General features: G+C 31.4%; 1 protein-coding gene across 3 annotated transcripts in view; it reads left to right on the forward strand.

Annotated features, from left to right (window-relative positions):
* The first annotated feature begins 6,395 nt into the window (after positions 1-6,395).
* snu (ABC-type transporter snustorr) overlaps positions 6,396-17,840 on the forward strand; it is a 226,544-nt gene continuing 215,099 nt past the window's right edge. For 2 of the 3 annotated variants that reach the window (XM_085954808.1, XM_085954809.1), the window contains exons 1-2: positions 6,396-6,923; positions 16,369-16,531. In XM_085954808.1, the coding sequence (XP_085810934.1) occupies positions 16,431-16,531 (101 nt within the window). In that variant the 5' untranslated portion in view covers positions 6,396-6,923; positions 16,369-16,430. The remainder of the gene's footprint in view (positions 6,924-16,368; positions 16,532-17,840) is intronic. The other variant, XM_085954807.1, reaches the window with a different exon arrangement.

Raw genomic sequence — 17,840 nt, forward strand, 5'->3', positions numbered from 1 at the left:
ACCTATACCAAAATTACATGGGACAGTCCAATATTTCTGGTGAACATGTCGGGCTAAAATACTTACGGTCACAAGATACGCGATAGATAGTATGACACTGATTCTGACATTGTGTGTTTTGTTTAATATGTGTGTAATTGTTTGTATGTATGAATTGCTCCAAATGCGCTGCAGCCTTTCTTTATCAATTTACATATACATACCTACACACAGATCTCGTTGGTAAATTATATTATTATTTTTGTAGAATATAAAATAATAAAGTTACCTTTTTAATATGTTAATAGGCAACAAAAAAAAATATTTTTAGACTATTAAAAGTAGGCTTTAAATAATAGCCTAGTATGGAGTCTTTGCCACTGATATCTTCTAACATATGTAGGTAGGTACATACTCAATGATGTCTGTAAAATGAGAGTGGGCTAGTTAGTGAAAAACATGGAAACTGGATACCTACCTGCTTATCTAAAGTGTGAGGAAATGATTCAACATTTTGTCTCAACATCTTCCAGCTACCTGTCGCATTCATATGCTACATCCATACTATAATATATCTTAATAATTAAATTAATAATGTTCATGATAATATATGTATATGCTGGGGGTGGTTTGATCATTAACGCAAACAGCTCATCATGCAGTGAATCTGATACATCTATACTATACACTGGATCATGGCCCCCACATCCTGAAGCGGGCCCTCAGGCGAGGATGTTTGGTGGACCCCCCTACCTATTGCTTAAGGCAGTGTGACGAGCTGCAGCAGCGTTTTCCAAATGGATTACGCAATAAAATTAAGGTGTATTTTTAGCGGTTTTTTATATATTTAATAATATGTGCATCGATTTGAATTATGGAGTTGTTGAGTATCGGCACACAGTTAAAAATTGCATCATACAACTAAATGTCTTTAATTATTAATATCATTGAAGTAAGCAGGTGACTTTTTTTTACTATTGGAGCAAATTTGTAATCTGTGTTTATCTCACTTATCTGGTCGACTCGTCATGCTGGGGCCTTCCTGAGCCCGGGCCCCCGGGTTAGAGCCCTGTCACCCCCCCCCCCCCTTGTGGGGGCCATGCACTGTATACTTGGTTGATGGAATAGTACGCACCTACCTACTTTTCGATACATACGATTTGATAAATAGTGACTTACAGAACCAAACCCAGATATTTGCAACATTTTTTGATTTAATATTTAAAAAGTATAGGTATAAAACAAATTGTCCAACCAAAACAAAATAAAACAATTTTCGGTATGTATCTATTAAATTAAATTTAAATATAGGTTTAACACCTATTATTACAAGCTTACACAATTCGTATCCCTGCAACTAAACTGCTACAATCCAGAAAACGTTGAACAGAGAAAATCAGCTTTGAAGTTTTTTCTTTCACATTATCTACTGTGTTTCGAAATATATTTAGATATTGAACGATTTTTTTGACTTGCATTTGATGACTTAGACTACTTAGAGATATGAATTTTTCGCTACATGTACTACGGGGTCCCGACAAAACCCCCCGGATATTACCGCCAAAACAAATGAGACAATTTTTATTTTTACATAATATTATATTTTAGATACACAAAAAAAAACATACGAATAAAGGTATAAAAATATATAGGTAGATGCTTATAAATTAATTAGTAAGTTTCAATATTGTGTGCTTACCTTCTAAATTAGAAATACTACCATACAAAGGCATTAACTCTTGCAGTCTTTCTTTTAGTAGGTACTATGTAAGTTAAAAGCTGATGATTTTAAGTTATTACTCTACTAACAGCGGCAACGGAGTGAATCTCAAATTACACTGATTATCGTAAGTATGTAAATTTCTATCGATACGCAATTCGAAAAACCAAAAAAGCACTTGATTTTTGTATTTTTGCGGGCAATTCTGTCTAGGCGGATTCGTCCAGGCGGTATTGACGAGCACAGGTACGGGCGGATTTGGTTAGGCGGCTATGTCTGGGCGATTTTGTCTGGGTGCCATGTACTATGAATGATAGACTATGATACGTCGTAATTTTGGACTTGTGGCGGTTTAGTTGCCGCACCCCCGCAATTGGTTGTAGTTTTCTCAAAATCATAAAAATGGAATTTATTATTTTTCTTCTTTTGTCGTTCCTTATTACAACGTTTTTATTAGCTCGCATTCTTGTTTGTCCGGTGGTTGTTTGTCCAGTACAAATCTTGGAATCGATTTTAACTAACTTCCCGACTAGCTAGACATTTGAAACTTTTAGAATATATCAGAACACGATGCCAATGCATTCTTTTAATACTTTTAGCCATCTTTAAGCAGAATTGAATTCATTTTCAGTTAATATCCTGGCAACTAAATTATTTATATATACGTGCGTAATGCGTCAATTACATTGAGCTAATTTAAGAGCTGTTTGTTGGCGAATTTAAAAGCGGGCGATTCAGCTACTGCGATTGTAATGATGGCACACAAAACTTTCCATTCGCTGAATTTAATTCATTTTCAGTTAATTCTGTTTTGCGTGGAAAGTTATTTCAGAAAAATCCGTAAAAAGTAAAATACTATTATTGGTTGCTAAGGGGGTGGTCCTAGCAACTAAATTATTAATATATACGTGCGTTACTATGGAAATCAAAATGAAATGTCAAAATGACATTTCAGTATTCTATATTTGTTTGTTTGTTTGTTTTTTATTTACTTCATATTATCAAGTACAAGTTTGAGCATATTATTGAGCATAATAATTCAACAGAAAATTTAAAAACGTTGTAAGTATATAAAAAGTTCTTTTTATCTTGTAATTATTTTTCTATAACATATATCTAATATTACAAAACCAATAGTCTCTATATGCTAACACAGGTAGTTACTACTACCAGGTAGATATGATACCTAGTACATGTAGCTAATCAATAAAAGAATTTATTACTAAAAATATCACGAATCTCACAAATCCTTGAAATTCATGCTGATGAATGATACCACTATTTTAAAAACATGCCATACAACGTTTCAACCTTTAATGAAAAAATCAATTATGATCTTGGAGAATGCCGTTGAATTTTAAATACTAAAATTAGCAGTGATTCTCAACATGAAACGCACGCGTGAAAAGAAAAAGGATGTCAATATTACTTAAATTATTAAGCCAATTATATTTTGACATTAAAAATATGTTCGATACGGGGCAGCTGATTTCAGAAGCGAAGCAAATTTTTATTATTAATCATTATCTCACATTTGCTGAATCTGTCTTATCGATATAATTAATAAAATTCAGATAAGCTAAACCCCCAAACACTACATTTTCACGCATGGTTTTGAATGTGTGAGTGTCCTACGAAAATAAACCACAGATTATAGACGTGCAATAGCGTGTGTTACAACCTCCAAATACACTAGTATTGAATGAGCGTCAGTGCATAAACCGAGAGCAGTTGTCAGAACGAAGGACAAGCATATTTTTGACACATGTTTAAGTTCTTCTACACTCGAGATCGGTTGCCTGTTACTCCACACCCGTTAGGTATTTCAGTTCCCATTATTTCTGAGTTCCCTGGGTGATACTTTCAGCTAATGTCCTGCGTCTTATCCCGTAGTACAAACATTCTGGTGTAGGTACAATACGCTGATCTGACCAATATTAACCTACGGCTCGGAGTGTTGGTCTCTCACCAAAGCAGATGAACGTGCGCTCTATATATTCGAGACGAAGGTGCTACATAAGATATATGGGACCATACTAGAAGGAGAAGAATGGCGTACCTATTCGGCTTAGCCTGGAGCTCTACAACTTCTTAAGCCGCATTTAGATGAAGTGAGCGAATGTTTGTTCTTACTCCACTCCAGCGAAATTCTCTTGACGTAAACGCTTTTTGTCGAGCGAGCATAAGAATTTTTACATATATAAATATATAATACTGTCTTACTAATATTTCTTTTCTTCTAAATGTCATGTTGTGAACGTCTTAAATTAATAATTTGTAATGTTCACTATATGTAAAAATAAATAAAATTTGAATAAGCTGTGCACGTTTCACTAATATCTAAATATCGGTCCAATAGTTTTTGAGTAGGTACCGTAAATTTTTGTTCTTCTTCTTATTGTGCCATCCCCTAGTGGAGGTCGGCCACCATCAAGGCGATCTTATATTTGTCGTCTGCTACCCGGAACAGTTCGGTGGAGCTGCACTCGTACCAATCACGGAGGTTCTTAAGCCACGAAATGCGGCGCCGTCCTCTGCTACGCTTCCATTGATCTTTCCTTGAATGACAAGTTGGGGAATGCTGTATTTTTGTCCTCTCATAATGTGGCCGAGGTATTGTAGTTTCCTGGTTTTGATACTACGTAGATTAAAATTAAAAAAAGAGGCCCAATGACAGTATTGTGATGAAACAGAAATTAAATAGTAGTGAAATAATCGCATAATCATCCAGATTTTGAAAAAAATTACATAAATGTATTGTGACTTCATCGGGAATCGAACCCGGACCTTCCGACTACGGGCGCCGTATTGCAACTATTTAGATATGAAAGGATTTATACACAGTAATGCCGTATCGAAGCTTTCGATTATTGACGTTTAATGAATTAAATTTTCAACGCGGTTGTTTGGAATTAAAACCAGTTTGAGAAGCGATCCTTAAAGGGTTTATACCTGCTTAAACCGCGAGATGAGAATAAAAGCGAATGGAGTAGGGTTGCCATAAATAAATTGATAAATAAAGATTGTGACGTAATTTATATATTATGTATGTATAGGCAGGTAGATATTTACGAACTTCCTATGCTTATCACTTATAGATTCGTAATACCTGTGTATTAAAAAATATTCATGAAATAATTTATTTTACTGTCGATAATTTAATAAGGTTTGCTTTATACCCATGCGTTAAAATCTCTATTTTGATATAAAAAAATATAGCTGCTAAATTATTGCGAATAGTTTTTGTTTAAAATTATACCCAATTCATTATATTTTCAAGCTCATTGTTTGTTGATGAAGATGCACATGAAATATATTTTTCGTTTAAGGCTATACCTCAGCTGAGGCATGGTCTAAAAAGATCGTGACTAGGCGATGCGCGGATTGTGCAAATGACGCGAGCCGAACGAAATATAATTTGTCATAAAAATTCAACATGCGTCCTTTTAATGTTATGTTTATTATTATATCCGTAATTATAATAGTATATTCATTGACATGTTTTATTTTTCAAGTACATGCGGAACGTTTTTTTAGTCATCTTTACATGATTTAAGAATATATTCCTCCGACGCCATCACAAAACAAATTGACGTGCTCACAGGTTGACTATTGCTCTCCGACTGGCAACGCGGCCGAAATTACGCCCCACATACTGTTGAAAATTATTTGCCGTTTCACTTATATTATGTACGCTCTTAAGCGCATATTCAAAAAATATACTAAGCATTTTGTTATAGTGAAACAACTTTACCTTTAAATTGCGCAGATTGCGTTTTCTTCTACTGCGCACGAATTACGTAGGGTAAATTTAATAAACCTCCACTCTGTATCTGTGCCAATCTTATTAGGGTCGGACATGGTAATATATTCTAATATATTGTTACCTTTATTATTTCCGACTGCTCTTACATGACGCCTACTGCATCGCTTTCTCTCGCTCGGCGTCGCTCTAACTACGTCATATTTTCAGTCAAAACTATCGAATTTAACGCTTATGTGGTATGTTTATAGTATGTAGGTAAGAAGGTATTTTCTAAAAAAATCACACTGAAAGCTAAATACTAATTAATTGATATCAACACATTATTATATTGCTGATTTACTTATCTATTGTGCAGGTACATACCAAATTTCGTGTCCGGAAACTTGTACGTATGTAGTTCGACGTATCACCCTTCACCGTGAAATGTTGTATCGGAAATAGGTATATGGCCGTATATTAAAGACCGTCCAACCTCTTTGGGTCGTATAGTACTGACATGAAATTCATGTCTAAATAAATCACGGTTCTTCTCGGTTTACACTTTACACTACAGGAGGCCAGCAGCAAACAACTTTTGAAAATAGCCAATATACTGGATTATTTGTTAGGTTAGGTTTTCATTCTTGAATTTATGAATTCATGTATTTTCATAAATTTCATGAAAATCAGCTATGAAAATTGAATTAATGTTCATATTGAATCTAATAAAATTGGATACAGTATAGTGTACGGTCATATCTTTCCGATAAGAAAGCTCACGGTGAAATGTTTTACATACAATTTGCATGTAACTACCTAATTTACGAATAAGATTATAAACTAACACTGTCTTGTCTTACATCAATATTATATTATTATGTCGATATTTTATCTATTTACTTATATGATTTTGCTAACCCTATGTCAATGCTCACACTTGACTGGCCGAACGACGTCATTATCCGTGGGTACCTTCGACTCCTTTGAAGAAAACTTTCTCAGTGCACTCTGCTTCGCGTTAAACGGCTAGTCGCGACCTGTCATGTCATGTTCTCGAACGTCTTTCGCTATAATATCTGACAACAAACGCTAATTAACAAACAATAACAAATATCGGGAAGTTAACGTTTGTTGATGCGATATCCTTGTATTAAGTGCGGTAATCCTTGCGTATTCAAATACATCGCAATTCGTACAGTTTTTTCAAAGTAAACAAACATTAAAACTCACAAAAATAATTTATATACATATCAATAATTTATATACTCGTAGATTCGGTAATTATTTTATTCATACTAAAGTGAATATTATATTGTGGTGTTAAAAATACAAAAATACGTAATATTTGATTAAATAAATTTTACAAAATATCGTAATTTCTACGTAAAGTTTGAAGGTTACCATCGATCATCTGACAGAAAAATTAATAAATAGGTACTTATTTTATAGATTCGAACGGAATATTAATTACAATCAAAGGTAGGTGTATAATATTATTTATGAATTTCTATTAATTTCAAATTAAAAAAAATAGAAAATAATATTATTTTTTTTTTATTATTATTGTCATTGAATTTTTAATGGTACACATAATTTAAAATCTCATATTATTATAAGATAATCAACAGATTATCAGTGGCTTACAGCTATAGTAATATAATATATTAGGTACCTATGGTATGACAAACAAAATATTATGAAAGTTGGCGAACTTTTTCAAAGTTTTCCATAAAACGAGTGAAAATAAACAAGTGGATACATAATGTTGTAAACCACAGTATTAATTAATTTATGCATGTAATTTTAGTTATTATAAGTAAGTACCTACCTATTTAAGCTTTTATAAGTATAGTTTATTTAGATACAATAATTAATACCTCTAAAAGGATAGGTACAATAATTTTGACTGTTCTCAATGGGATGTGAATTCTTCAAAAACTTCAAAAACAGAAGTAAATTACATCACTACTTATAACCGATATTGTTTTAATAATTCCTATTTGAACAGAACAGAAATGCGTTTTATGAAATTATATAAGTATTTATATATTATGAAATAAGATTAGTTATTATATTATTTATAATAGGTACAAGCTGTTAATTGCGTTTAGTAAAATAGTTTTGGGAGTGTATAATTATGTACTTGACCCTGTGCCTACCGTACACACGAGAAGACTGGGCAACGTGATTTGTATTACGTAATTCTATAAATTAAGATAATATTACATTTAATACGGTAAGATTAAAAATAAATCTCATCAAATGATTTGAGTGAGCACATAAATACTCTAATGTAGTCAATAATAATGGGAAAAATATCAATGAAACCATCTCATAATCTCTTTATCCAGTCTAACTACACACAAATTCCTTGTGGACATAATAGTTATTCTTTAATAAATAACAAGCTTGTTTTAAAACTGGTTAATTAAAATAAATGTGTAAGTACCTACCACGCATTTAAGATAGTTTGGCGATATCTCCTTTGCAATAGGTAAACACTATAAATATTATGACAATTATTATTGTAGAGGCTTTAACAAAAAATGACCTTGATATTATCATTGGTATTATATCGGCTTAGTATTATTATTATTGTTGATACTCTTTGGTCAATTTTAGATGATAATAAGATTAATAAGTTAATAACAATAACTTAGCAAATTGTCATGGGCTGGTAATTTAATTTAAATCAACGGTACCCACATACTTACATATTTATTCAAATACGAAATAAATAGGAAGTATATCTCAAATCTACATTGAACGACTATATTATATCCTAGATGAATTCTTTTGTTATTTAAATATCGTAACATGACGCCTTTTTACCTTCGGAAAGTTCTTTAATGGCTGTTATTTATTACCTACATTACAACAGCAATTATAATACGATAAAAATATGATTAAACTATCAGCTGATGTTGTCGATAAAAACAGCGTCAAACAAAATTAGGTTATAAATAACGTACTTACGTTGGTAATTTTATAATTACCTATTGCTAAATTTATTTAATATTTCCACATTAATAATATATTCGTATTATTACATATTTTATGATTAAATATAATTAAGATCGAAATTTGAACCACAGTCTCTGTGTGGAAAAAAGAAAGTGTTAATATTTCACCCCGTTTTTGTCTTTCTTGGAATATTGTTTTTATAGTAAATTTAATTCTTGTTTTCAAGAAGTGCGTGGTAAACACTGTGATCAATATTATCGTAAAAAAGAATCCCGAGGTCGATACGTCAAAACAGTTTTATTTTGAATATGAATTTAACCATACCTACATATTAAATAATATTACAATGTAAATTTTCAATATTATGATAATATGTCGAGGAAAAAACCCTTTTTTATGTATTTTATTAAAATAAAAGCTTTTTTCGTGGAGTTCCTTGTTTTTTTGTAATGTTTCTTTTACAATAATGTCATAAAATACCCATCACCTTTGATTTAAAAAAAATATATATACTGAGGTCAAAATAATACTGTTTAATTTATTTAAAATGGATATAATACCTATATACTTACTTATTATTTATGTCATTATTCATACTACCAAGCGAAATCTTTATTATAAATCATGATTAAAATAAAAATCGAGGTGAGAAAGTGGGGCTAAAAGTTTGTTCAACAAAAATATTATTATAGAATAACGGTGATTGGTCAACTTATCACAATAATACACAATAAAAGTATAGGTACAATAGTTATAAATATTAATGCCTAATAGATAATCAAAATATGACTAATGACAAAAAAATATGAAAATTATTATGATATAAATACTATTATAAACACCCCCCAAATTATGTATTTCAATACAGTTTTCTTGTGCAAATAGTACACTAATAGTTATTACTTAGGTATCTATAAGTTGTTATCTTTACTTCTAAAGTTATTCCAAACCGCTTGTCTAAAAGCGAAAGTTCTCATTGTGTAACACTATGTCACATGTTATAAAGTTACAGTAAGTTGAAAATCGCACTTTGAATTCTAATTACTCATTTACTTTCCTCTGTACCGGTCGAGTTCTACTTTAGTAATTGGATATGAGAACCTATTATAAAAAAAAAAAAACACTTATAAGTACCAAACTTAGCAATATAGATTTACTGTATTGTGTTTTCATTCAAAACATTATTATGGATCATGGTTATGGATATATGTATAGTACCTATAGGATTGATTATATAATCTTTAGGCTTCGCCTCGGCCTATGCAAAGCAGGAAGAAGTTATTTAAAACACTTATTTTTTATGAAAATTAGTGGTCCTCCTTTATAATCCCGATCATATGTTTAGGCGTCATATCTGCACAAGAAAGGTTTTTTCAACATTTTTAAATTAGATAATTTGGACGGTTTAACTAGAAAAAAAACGGGAAAGGGTCTGAACGAGTCAAACCGATACAACAGGTGCGTTATAAACGCTGTCTACGTAATATTTACGATAAATATTAGCATATGTATGTGTTTAGGTACTATCGTTTACGACCTGTCATAATTGAGGTGTTGATGGATTTAACTAATACAAGTATGGTGACCAAGTTGAATAAATCAACTCCAACTGCGATTACAAATTTTACATGACTGTTTTTAATATTAAGTAAGTGAGGTTTCGTTCTCAAATGATCCTTTATTAAAAAATATTGACATTAATTCTTAAAATGATGACAAGTTAACCTAGAACATTTAAATTATTTATTTACATTAATTTGAAAATAGTAACAACATAATCCAATGTCAGGACAAAAATGCTTATTATTTTTCATAGAAAGTAGTTATAATTATGTTTGAATCCTGTTTCGTGCATAAATATTATGACGCGATGATAATATAAATAAATGAATTCATTTTTTAATTATATGTCACATATACTCGTTTAATCCTCATAATCTGCTTAATCAATCAGTTGATAAATAATATGATAATAATATGTCTTGCTGTTTAATAGTCCATTTAAATATATTTATGTTGCTTTGTTTTACCAGCGTAAAACCCTTTCTGCATATATTCCTGCAAACAGTTTTAATGAAAGTATAAAAGATTTTCCAATGGTTTCATTCATCTGTATCTATAATATAATGTATATTATAATGTATATTATACATTCATTAGACTTGGATATGCCTAAATAATGATGATTTTTCCTCATTGCAATATTTATATAACCAAACCGGTTTTACATACTTTGTCGATTTTAGACAACATTTGCTTCATTTAAGAGGCATTTAGGTACATATAACTCTTCCCACGTACTTTAACCTAAATCAGATTAAAGAATATTGGATAACTTAAAATATACCAAGTAGAATTTGTAATCTATTTCAAGGTTAGCTTTATTATAATCTTCATCCGAAATAAAGTATTTTTGGAAACTAAAGAAGTAAGTATACCTATTAGTATTTAGTATACCTAACTTCAAAAAATGGAATATAAATTTTACGCAAATTGTCATATTATATTCAATATAGGTACCTACTACATATATTTATGAGATATTGTTTTTCTTATATTTTACTAATTGGTTAAGAAACCCTTTGGTGAGGTGGTCAACTTGCCTATGCGTCAATATGAATATCCCCGTAAGATGTTCGTGATGATATAATATGATCGAATACAAAAATAATGGTAGGCGGAAAGAACGTCATCATTGTCACAGGAGTTCAGTTTTGAGGTAAAGTGAAAAAAACTTATATAATTTCTTTGTTACATTATGTATTAAGGTCAAATTTAAAAGTTCCCTTACATGTCAGTTTAATATTAATTTCAATCATAATTCGTTCTGTTAAACAATATATAGTTTTGGGTTACATGTAAATTGTACGTAAAACATTTCACCGTGCCACAGTTCGCCGTGAGCTTTCTTATCGGAAAGAGATGACCGTACATTAGACGGTCGCCAATTTTATTGGATTCAATATGAACATTAATTCAATGTCCATAGCTGATGAATCTATGAAGTCAAGAATGAAAAACTAACCTTACCTAATAAATAATCCAGTAGGTATATCGGCTATTTTCAAAATTTGTTTGCTGCTGGCTTCCTGTAAAGTATAAACCGACAAAACCGTGTTTTATTTAGACATGAATTTTATGACAGTAGGTACTATACGACCCAAAGAGGTTGGATGATATTCAATATCCATATAATTCCGATACAACATTTTACGGTGAATTGTGATACGGCGAACTGCATACGTACAAGTTTCCGGACACGATAGTTTTCTAAAGAAAAATAAATAAACATAAATATTCTTTTCAAATGTTTGTGACAAAGATATTTCTTTTGAATTTTCCACTTTTGCCACTGTTTGGACAATGATTTTTATTATTTTTTCCAAGTCTCCTTACGTAGGTAGTAGTAAGTAACTTACAAAATTCGCATCAAGATGGCATCATTAACTCATTTTGCGATTTTGTGGACAAAGATCTTTCATTCCGCCTGCCCTTCAAATATAAACACTCGATAATTTCGAGCTCTCTATTACGTACATAATATTTATATAGGTATAACAAGTAAGCAGAGAATTAAAAAAAAAGTCCATATTTTTATGTTTATAAATCAGACAATTTTTTTCAGTTTCCTGTTAAGTTGTCACAATTTGAGATTTTATCGGCTTGACATGTATTTTTTTATTTTCAAATTTGTATTCCTAAAATATCGAAGGATATGATTATATTATTGTAATTTTTAATTGTTTAATTGGATCTCAGCTGTTTCACGAAGATGTATCGTAATAAAGTTTTATTTATGAGAAATTGATGTAATTTGTTCAACCTGTTAGATCCTCTGGGTCTAAAACAAAAATTGAAACAAAACAACACGGGGATTAGCTAGACCAGGAATTCGAATCTGAGATCCATGACTTTGTAAGTTAACATGTTAGTGCTCACAGTCATCGCGGGCGCCTATATTATTATACTTATACAATTTCGTAATGTATTTGAAATTATGCAAACTCAAAATTTGTTTGAAAGACCTGGGTCCCAAAATGAGAACGAAAATAAAATTTATTACAAAAATACTGAAAACTAAACGAGCGAGCCCAAGATCGTACAACTAGATTTTGTTCCAACAAGCCACTAGTATTGTAAGAGTATAATTTCGTTTTGTAGATAGATACTTGAAATCATATTAAAACTACTGAACGTATTTAGGTGTTTGATAGCTTGAATGGAAGTGAATGAAATGACAAAAATTAAAAGCGTATGTATTGAATAAACAGCTAAACACAATAGAGCGCTATGAATGCACAACTATCTGGATTAATTTGGTCACAAACATCATCCAGAGTTGATAATTTAGCTCGACTTAGGCGTGTTTTGAGCGTATTTTAAAAAATTGTTTCGTTATGGGCCACTGCCTTTTTTCCGTAGATTTACTAAATGCTATTATTATATATGGATTCTGTAGGCCAGTGCTCCGCAACCTTTTCTCACCCATGGCACACCAAAGATATTCCCAGAATTCCGCGGCACACCACAGGTAAAACAATTTATACATCAAAATGTGGACCCCACATGCTGAAGCGGGCCCCCTACTTATCGCTAAGGTTAAAGACAATGTGATACTCTAAAGCAGGTAGTGTTTTTCAAATGGTGTTCGAGGTAAATTAATGGTATTCATTGTATGTTTAGCTATTTTTTGTATTTATTAATACAAACTCCCCCAATCGCATATTTAAAAATATTAGTATTAGCGTAGTAATATAGACTTTTTTTTAACCATTAGTGAAAATTTATAATTTGTGTTTATCTCACTTATCTGCTTGATCTGCCATGCCCCCCCTGAGCCTGGCCCCCTAGACTAGAGCTCTGACGAAAGAGAAGCCCGAAGTTCTTATCACCCGTCAAGTATGACTGATTATAATTTTTAATTATAGCTTGAGTTGAAAAAAGTTTCTCACATAAGTATATGTCGTATAAAATGGAAGCTGAACTGCGATAGCCTTGTCGGAAATCCGAGGATATTCTTTATTAACCGAAATCCAGAAAATATCCAATGGAACATCGGTGAAATTCATTTTTAGCGTCACGTCGTTCCTCAATTCAACAAAAAACCTCACGAATATAATTATAGTGCTTCTATAGAATTTCCGGCATTGGTTGCAAAAGGGTTTCGAATCCAGTCGTATTGATTGTATGATGAATTTTTTTTTACAGCAAAGTTATAAGTTTTTGTGCCGGACCCAAAATTCATTGCTTGTTTTCAAAGGTAGTGAATTTATTTAATATCCCTATGGTAGTGAAGCATATCAATATATTTTCATTCTGACCTTACATTTTTTTTATTAATTTTATTCAGGTGCTCAAATATATTACCAGTCATGCACGCAAATTTGGCCATTAAGTAAGTATTGTATAATTATACAAAATTATTTGCATTTTTTGACGCAATGCGCCGCGGCACACCTAGCATCATCTCGCGGCACACCGGTTGCGGAGCACTGGTGTAGGCAACGCAATACTGGCGTTGGCTTCTTTGATACACGCATATCTTAGGGACTTACGCTCCAATGTAGGGTTCTGCATCGCGCTCACAATAGTTATATACAGATGTACTTACTATATTTTTAGCTGAGATATAATATCTGAATTAGGATTATTATCCCACCAAGTTTCTAGTTTAATATAAAACAGCAGTGTTCTTATTTTATCGCTAGATTTATCGCTGTATGCCATATTAATTAACTTATCATACAACATATTAATATTATTCTAAAGATGATAATTTAAGCAATAGCTCAAGGTTTTTTTATATTTTTCTACATATTTCGGAGAGTTATTTTATCAAGCGTTATTGCACAATTGTAATATTATAATGACGTAAAGTCACGAGCATCCTCGTCTTGGCAGTAAATATAGTGTATTTTAGAAAAGAAATAATATCTTCATTTTAATATTGAAATTTAGTTAAAACTGTTAATTATAGCATATTGTCTCTGTTCTGGCAGAACACTAACTGGAGAATACTAGTTTTGAGTAATTTGACTTTGAAGTTGTTAAAATGTTAGAAATAATGGTCTATCATGTGAGTTTATTAAGTAATCGTAAAAAGGATGACTTTAAAATAAAGACTATTTATTTATTAAGAAGGTTTCCAGACGGTAAAGTTTGAAATAATGAACATTTTGGTACTAACTCAATATGTCATTTTTTCGAATTAGTGTTTTCTGCCAGAACAGTGACGATATAATTGGTAACGTGATAATTGATAATAGATTCCGTAATAATCGAGGGGTTCAGAATTAAATAAGTACAAGTAACATAAAATAATTAAATTTGAAAACACGTCGGTCGTTTTTGCCAAAATTTGTCTGCTGTCTGCAAATTGATGAAACTATACCAAAATTAGATATAAATAAAAGAATTTCAAGTTTTATTGAAAAGGGGATTAAATAAGGGATGAGGATTGTTTCATACAAACATAAAAATATCCCAAGTATAAGTCGCATTTTTAAGGTTGTCCATTTGTTTAAAAAAAACTCTTTGTTTGCTAATTGAAGATGGACCCCATCCACGTACAATGTACATGGGTAAATATCGTTAACCGAACGTCAGATTATTAACGTCACAGTTTAAAGTGTAAACAACAAAGAATATTTTAATGATAATTATTGCATCAATAACATCAAAGATCAGGTTCACGTAACCAAGTTAAGTTAAAAAATAACAATTGTGTAATTATTCATCTGTACATTTAAAAAAATCTAATGGCATGTTTAATATAAAAATGAATATACACATATCAGTTTAAAATCGAAAATGTCTGTAGGCATAAAAATTTTAATATAACGTGTTCTGATCTTCATTACAATTTAATGTATAGATACCTATGGTATGTATCTGCTACGTAGGTATATATCAACATATTATAGTAGATAATTTAAAACCCGGTAGTTCTAGCACTTAATATTTTTTAATTACTTACCTACATAGTCGCATATAAAATTATTAAATACCTTAAATTTTTCACATTATATGCATTACCCAGTAATATTTACTTTACTTGATAAAACCATACTATGTGAGCGAAAAAATATATACGGTAGATACATTTTATAAATTATCACGAATTGAAATTCATGAAAAATTAATAATGAATAAGTATTTTTTTCTTAATAACATTGAGTTGATAATTCATTAATATAATAAATATCCTGGTTGAAATATATCTGAGGTGCAATGTTCTTGTTGTAATACATAATATCTAATAAATTAAAAATAATTAGATATATTTTTTTGTTAATAGTAATATGAAAAACGACGCTCATAATAGCAGAGCGGCAACGTGTCGCCTTGTAATGTTGTCGATTCCGGGTTCGAACCCTGGGTCTGGCAAATTCACATGCTGTTTTCAATGTGTGTTACAACCCAGAGCATGGACCTAACAGGTTGAGCAAATGGCTAAACATATTTACAGTAAAAACGACTTTTTAGGATCACACATGGTGATGTATGTATGTGTGTAATATGCAAAAATGAAATTATATATTAAATTCTACGTGTTGGTTTATTGGTCAATAATTGTTTCGGTTATCATACCACTATCACAACGACACGGATAATGGTGAAAATTAAAATAGTTGTCGAGTAATAAATCAATCTGTAGAGTTTAATATTAAATTTTATATTTTGTAAAACGGAATTCTTAATCTCAATTAAAAACACAAATTTTTTTTTTATTCAATGAATTATTCAAAAGATTTAAGAATTTAACATTCTATATAATAAGTACATAATTCGGAAATACCTCAAAAATTTACCAATTAGAAAAAATCTTGAGGTAGATATGTATCTGAGGTGTTTCCGTATTATGTGTGTCCAATACTAAAATATAACATTTATAATTATTGCGATTCACCTAAATATATAATACTTTATTATTCTTATTCTGTAATTAATATTAATATAGGTGACAAAGTGAAATCAGTGTTAGTGTAACCGTAAAGTGTGGTTAGTGAAGGGCCTTCCAAGATGCCGAACTCGCCACCACCAACGCCTGCTGCGTCATCAGGTGGGGAGGTGAACAAGGAGAAGTTGAAGAGGATGTTCAGCTGGTCAAGCAGCCTGATAGAGTGAGTAACCATTAATTTTTTTTTTTTTTTTTAGAATTATTAATAACCATGTCCTTGCTTTTTCGTACAAGGTGGTTGTTAGTAATTTTGAACAATCACAAACACCCAGGCTTTGAGAAAAACACATAAATATTTTTGTCATGACTGGGAATCGAACCCAGGAACTCTCGGGTGGAAGGCGAGCGCCTTACCAACTGCACCACGAGAGCCGCCTAACCATTAATTTTATTATTATGCCGAAGTAATCCAATGAGACAGGTGGTTCACCTTTTCTTCCGCATGTCGCGTTTACTTTCATAATATGGAGGGTGTGCTCAATAATGCATATGAATTTATTAAACGGGCTTTGTTAAATGATATACAATATTAAATATATAATACAGAGAGAAGTTTTAATAGTAATTTAACACATCGCACATTGATAAGAATTAATCATTGTAATAATGCCTCAATATTAGAAGAATATTATTACGGTATGATTTTACAAAAAGAATGTGTATTTTTCTCAAATATTTGGGGTAGTTTGAATCCTTTTATGGTACAATTTAGTACTTTTAGGACTGCGTACAGCTGTCCATGAACGGATAAATTGCATGAAAGAAGAAATAAACTGTTGGTTTATGTATAATAGTTATGTACATATATATATATATATATAAATGTTATGTATAATGGTTTATGTATAATAGGTAGGTACCTATATATATTATTGCGAGTAGCGCAGCGTGGCATGGAAAGGTTCATATTGGGCATAACGCGAAAAGACTATAAAATAAAGCAATGGATAAGGAAGCAGACAAGTGTACGTGTTGTGATAAAGATAGCACACCATATGACGTTGTAATGTGCTGGAATGTCGCTCGGCGAGTGGACAAGCGCTGGACGAATGCCGTCGTACAGTGGTACCCAAAGTACACTAAACGATGCCCTAAGCCCGCTGGATAGACTAACTCAAAAAGTTCAGTGGATATAATGTGGTAGCGAAGAACTAGGGACCGAGAACAATGGAAGGAGATAAGGGATACCTTCATCCTTTGGATCGACCCCAGCTGGGTTGTTAAATATATTTGCATGGCGGCAGCTTATAAAGAAATATAAAGACTTTAAGTCACGAGTTAAGACAGAAAGTCACACCAGTCAAGCATAGTGCGATAGTCGTACCTATTGTCAGTTGATTTATTAAAATTTGTGTTATTGTTTGCACTGCCGAAACCGAGATATATACTAATAATCTTCAGTCACATTGCAGCGGACATTTAAATTGATTTAACCCATTCCAATTAGATTTAACGAACATATACATAATTAA

This window comes from Rhyacophila brunnea, unplaced genomic scaffold (genome assembly GCF_057557595.1).
Source record: "Rhyacophila brunnea isolate RB1 unplaced genomic scaffold, BYU_Rbru_1.0 scaffold_4, whole genome shotgun sequence".
Lineage (NCBI taxonomy): Eukaryota > Metazoa > Arthropoda > Insecta > Trichoptera > Rhyacophilidae > Rhyacophila > Rhyacophila brunnea.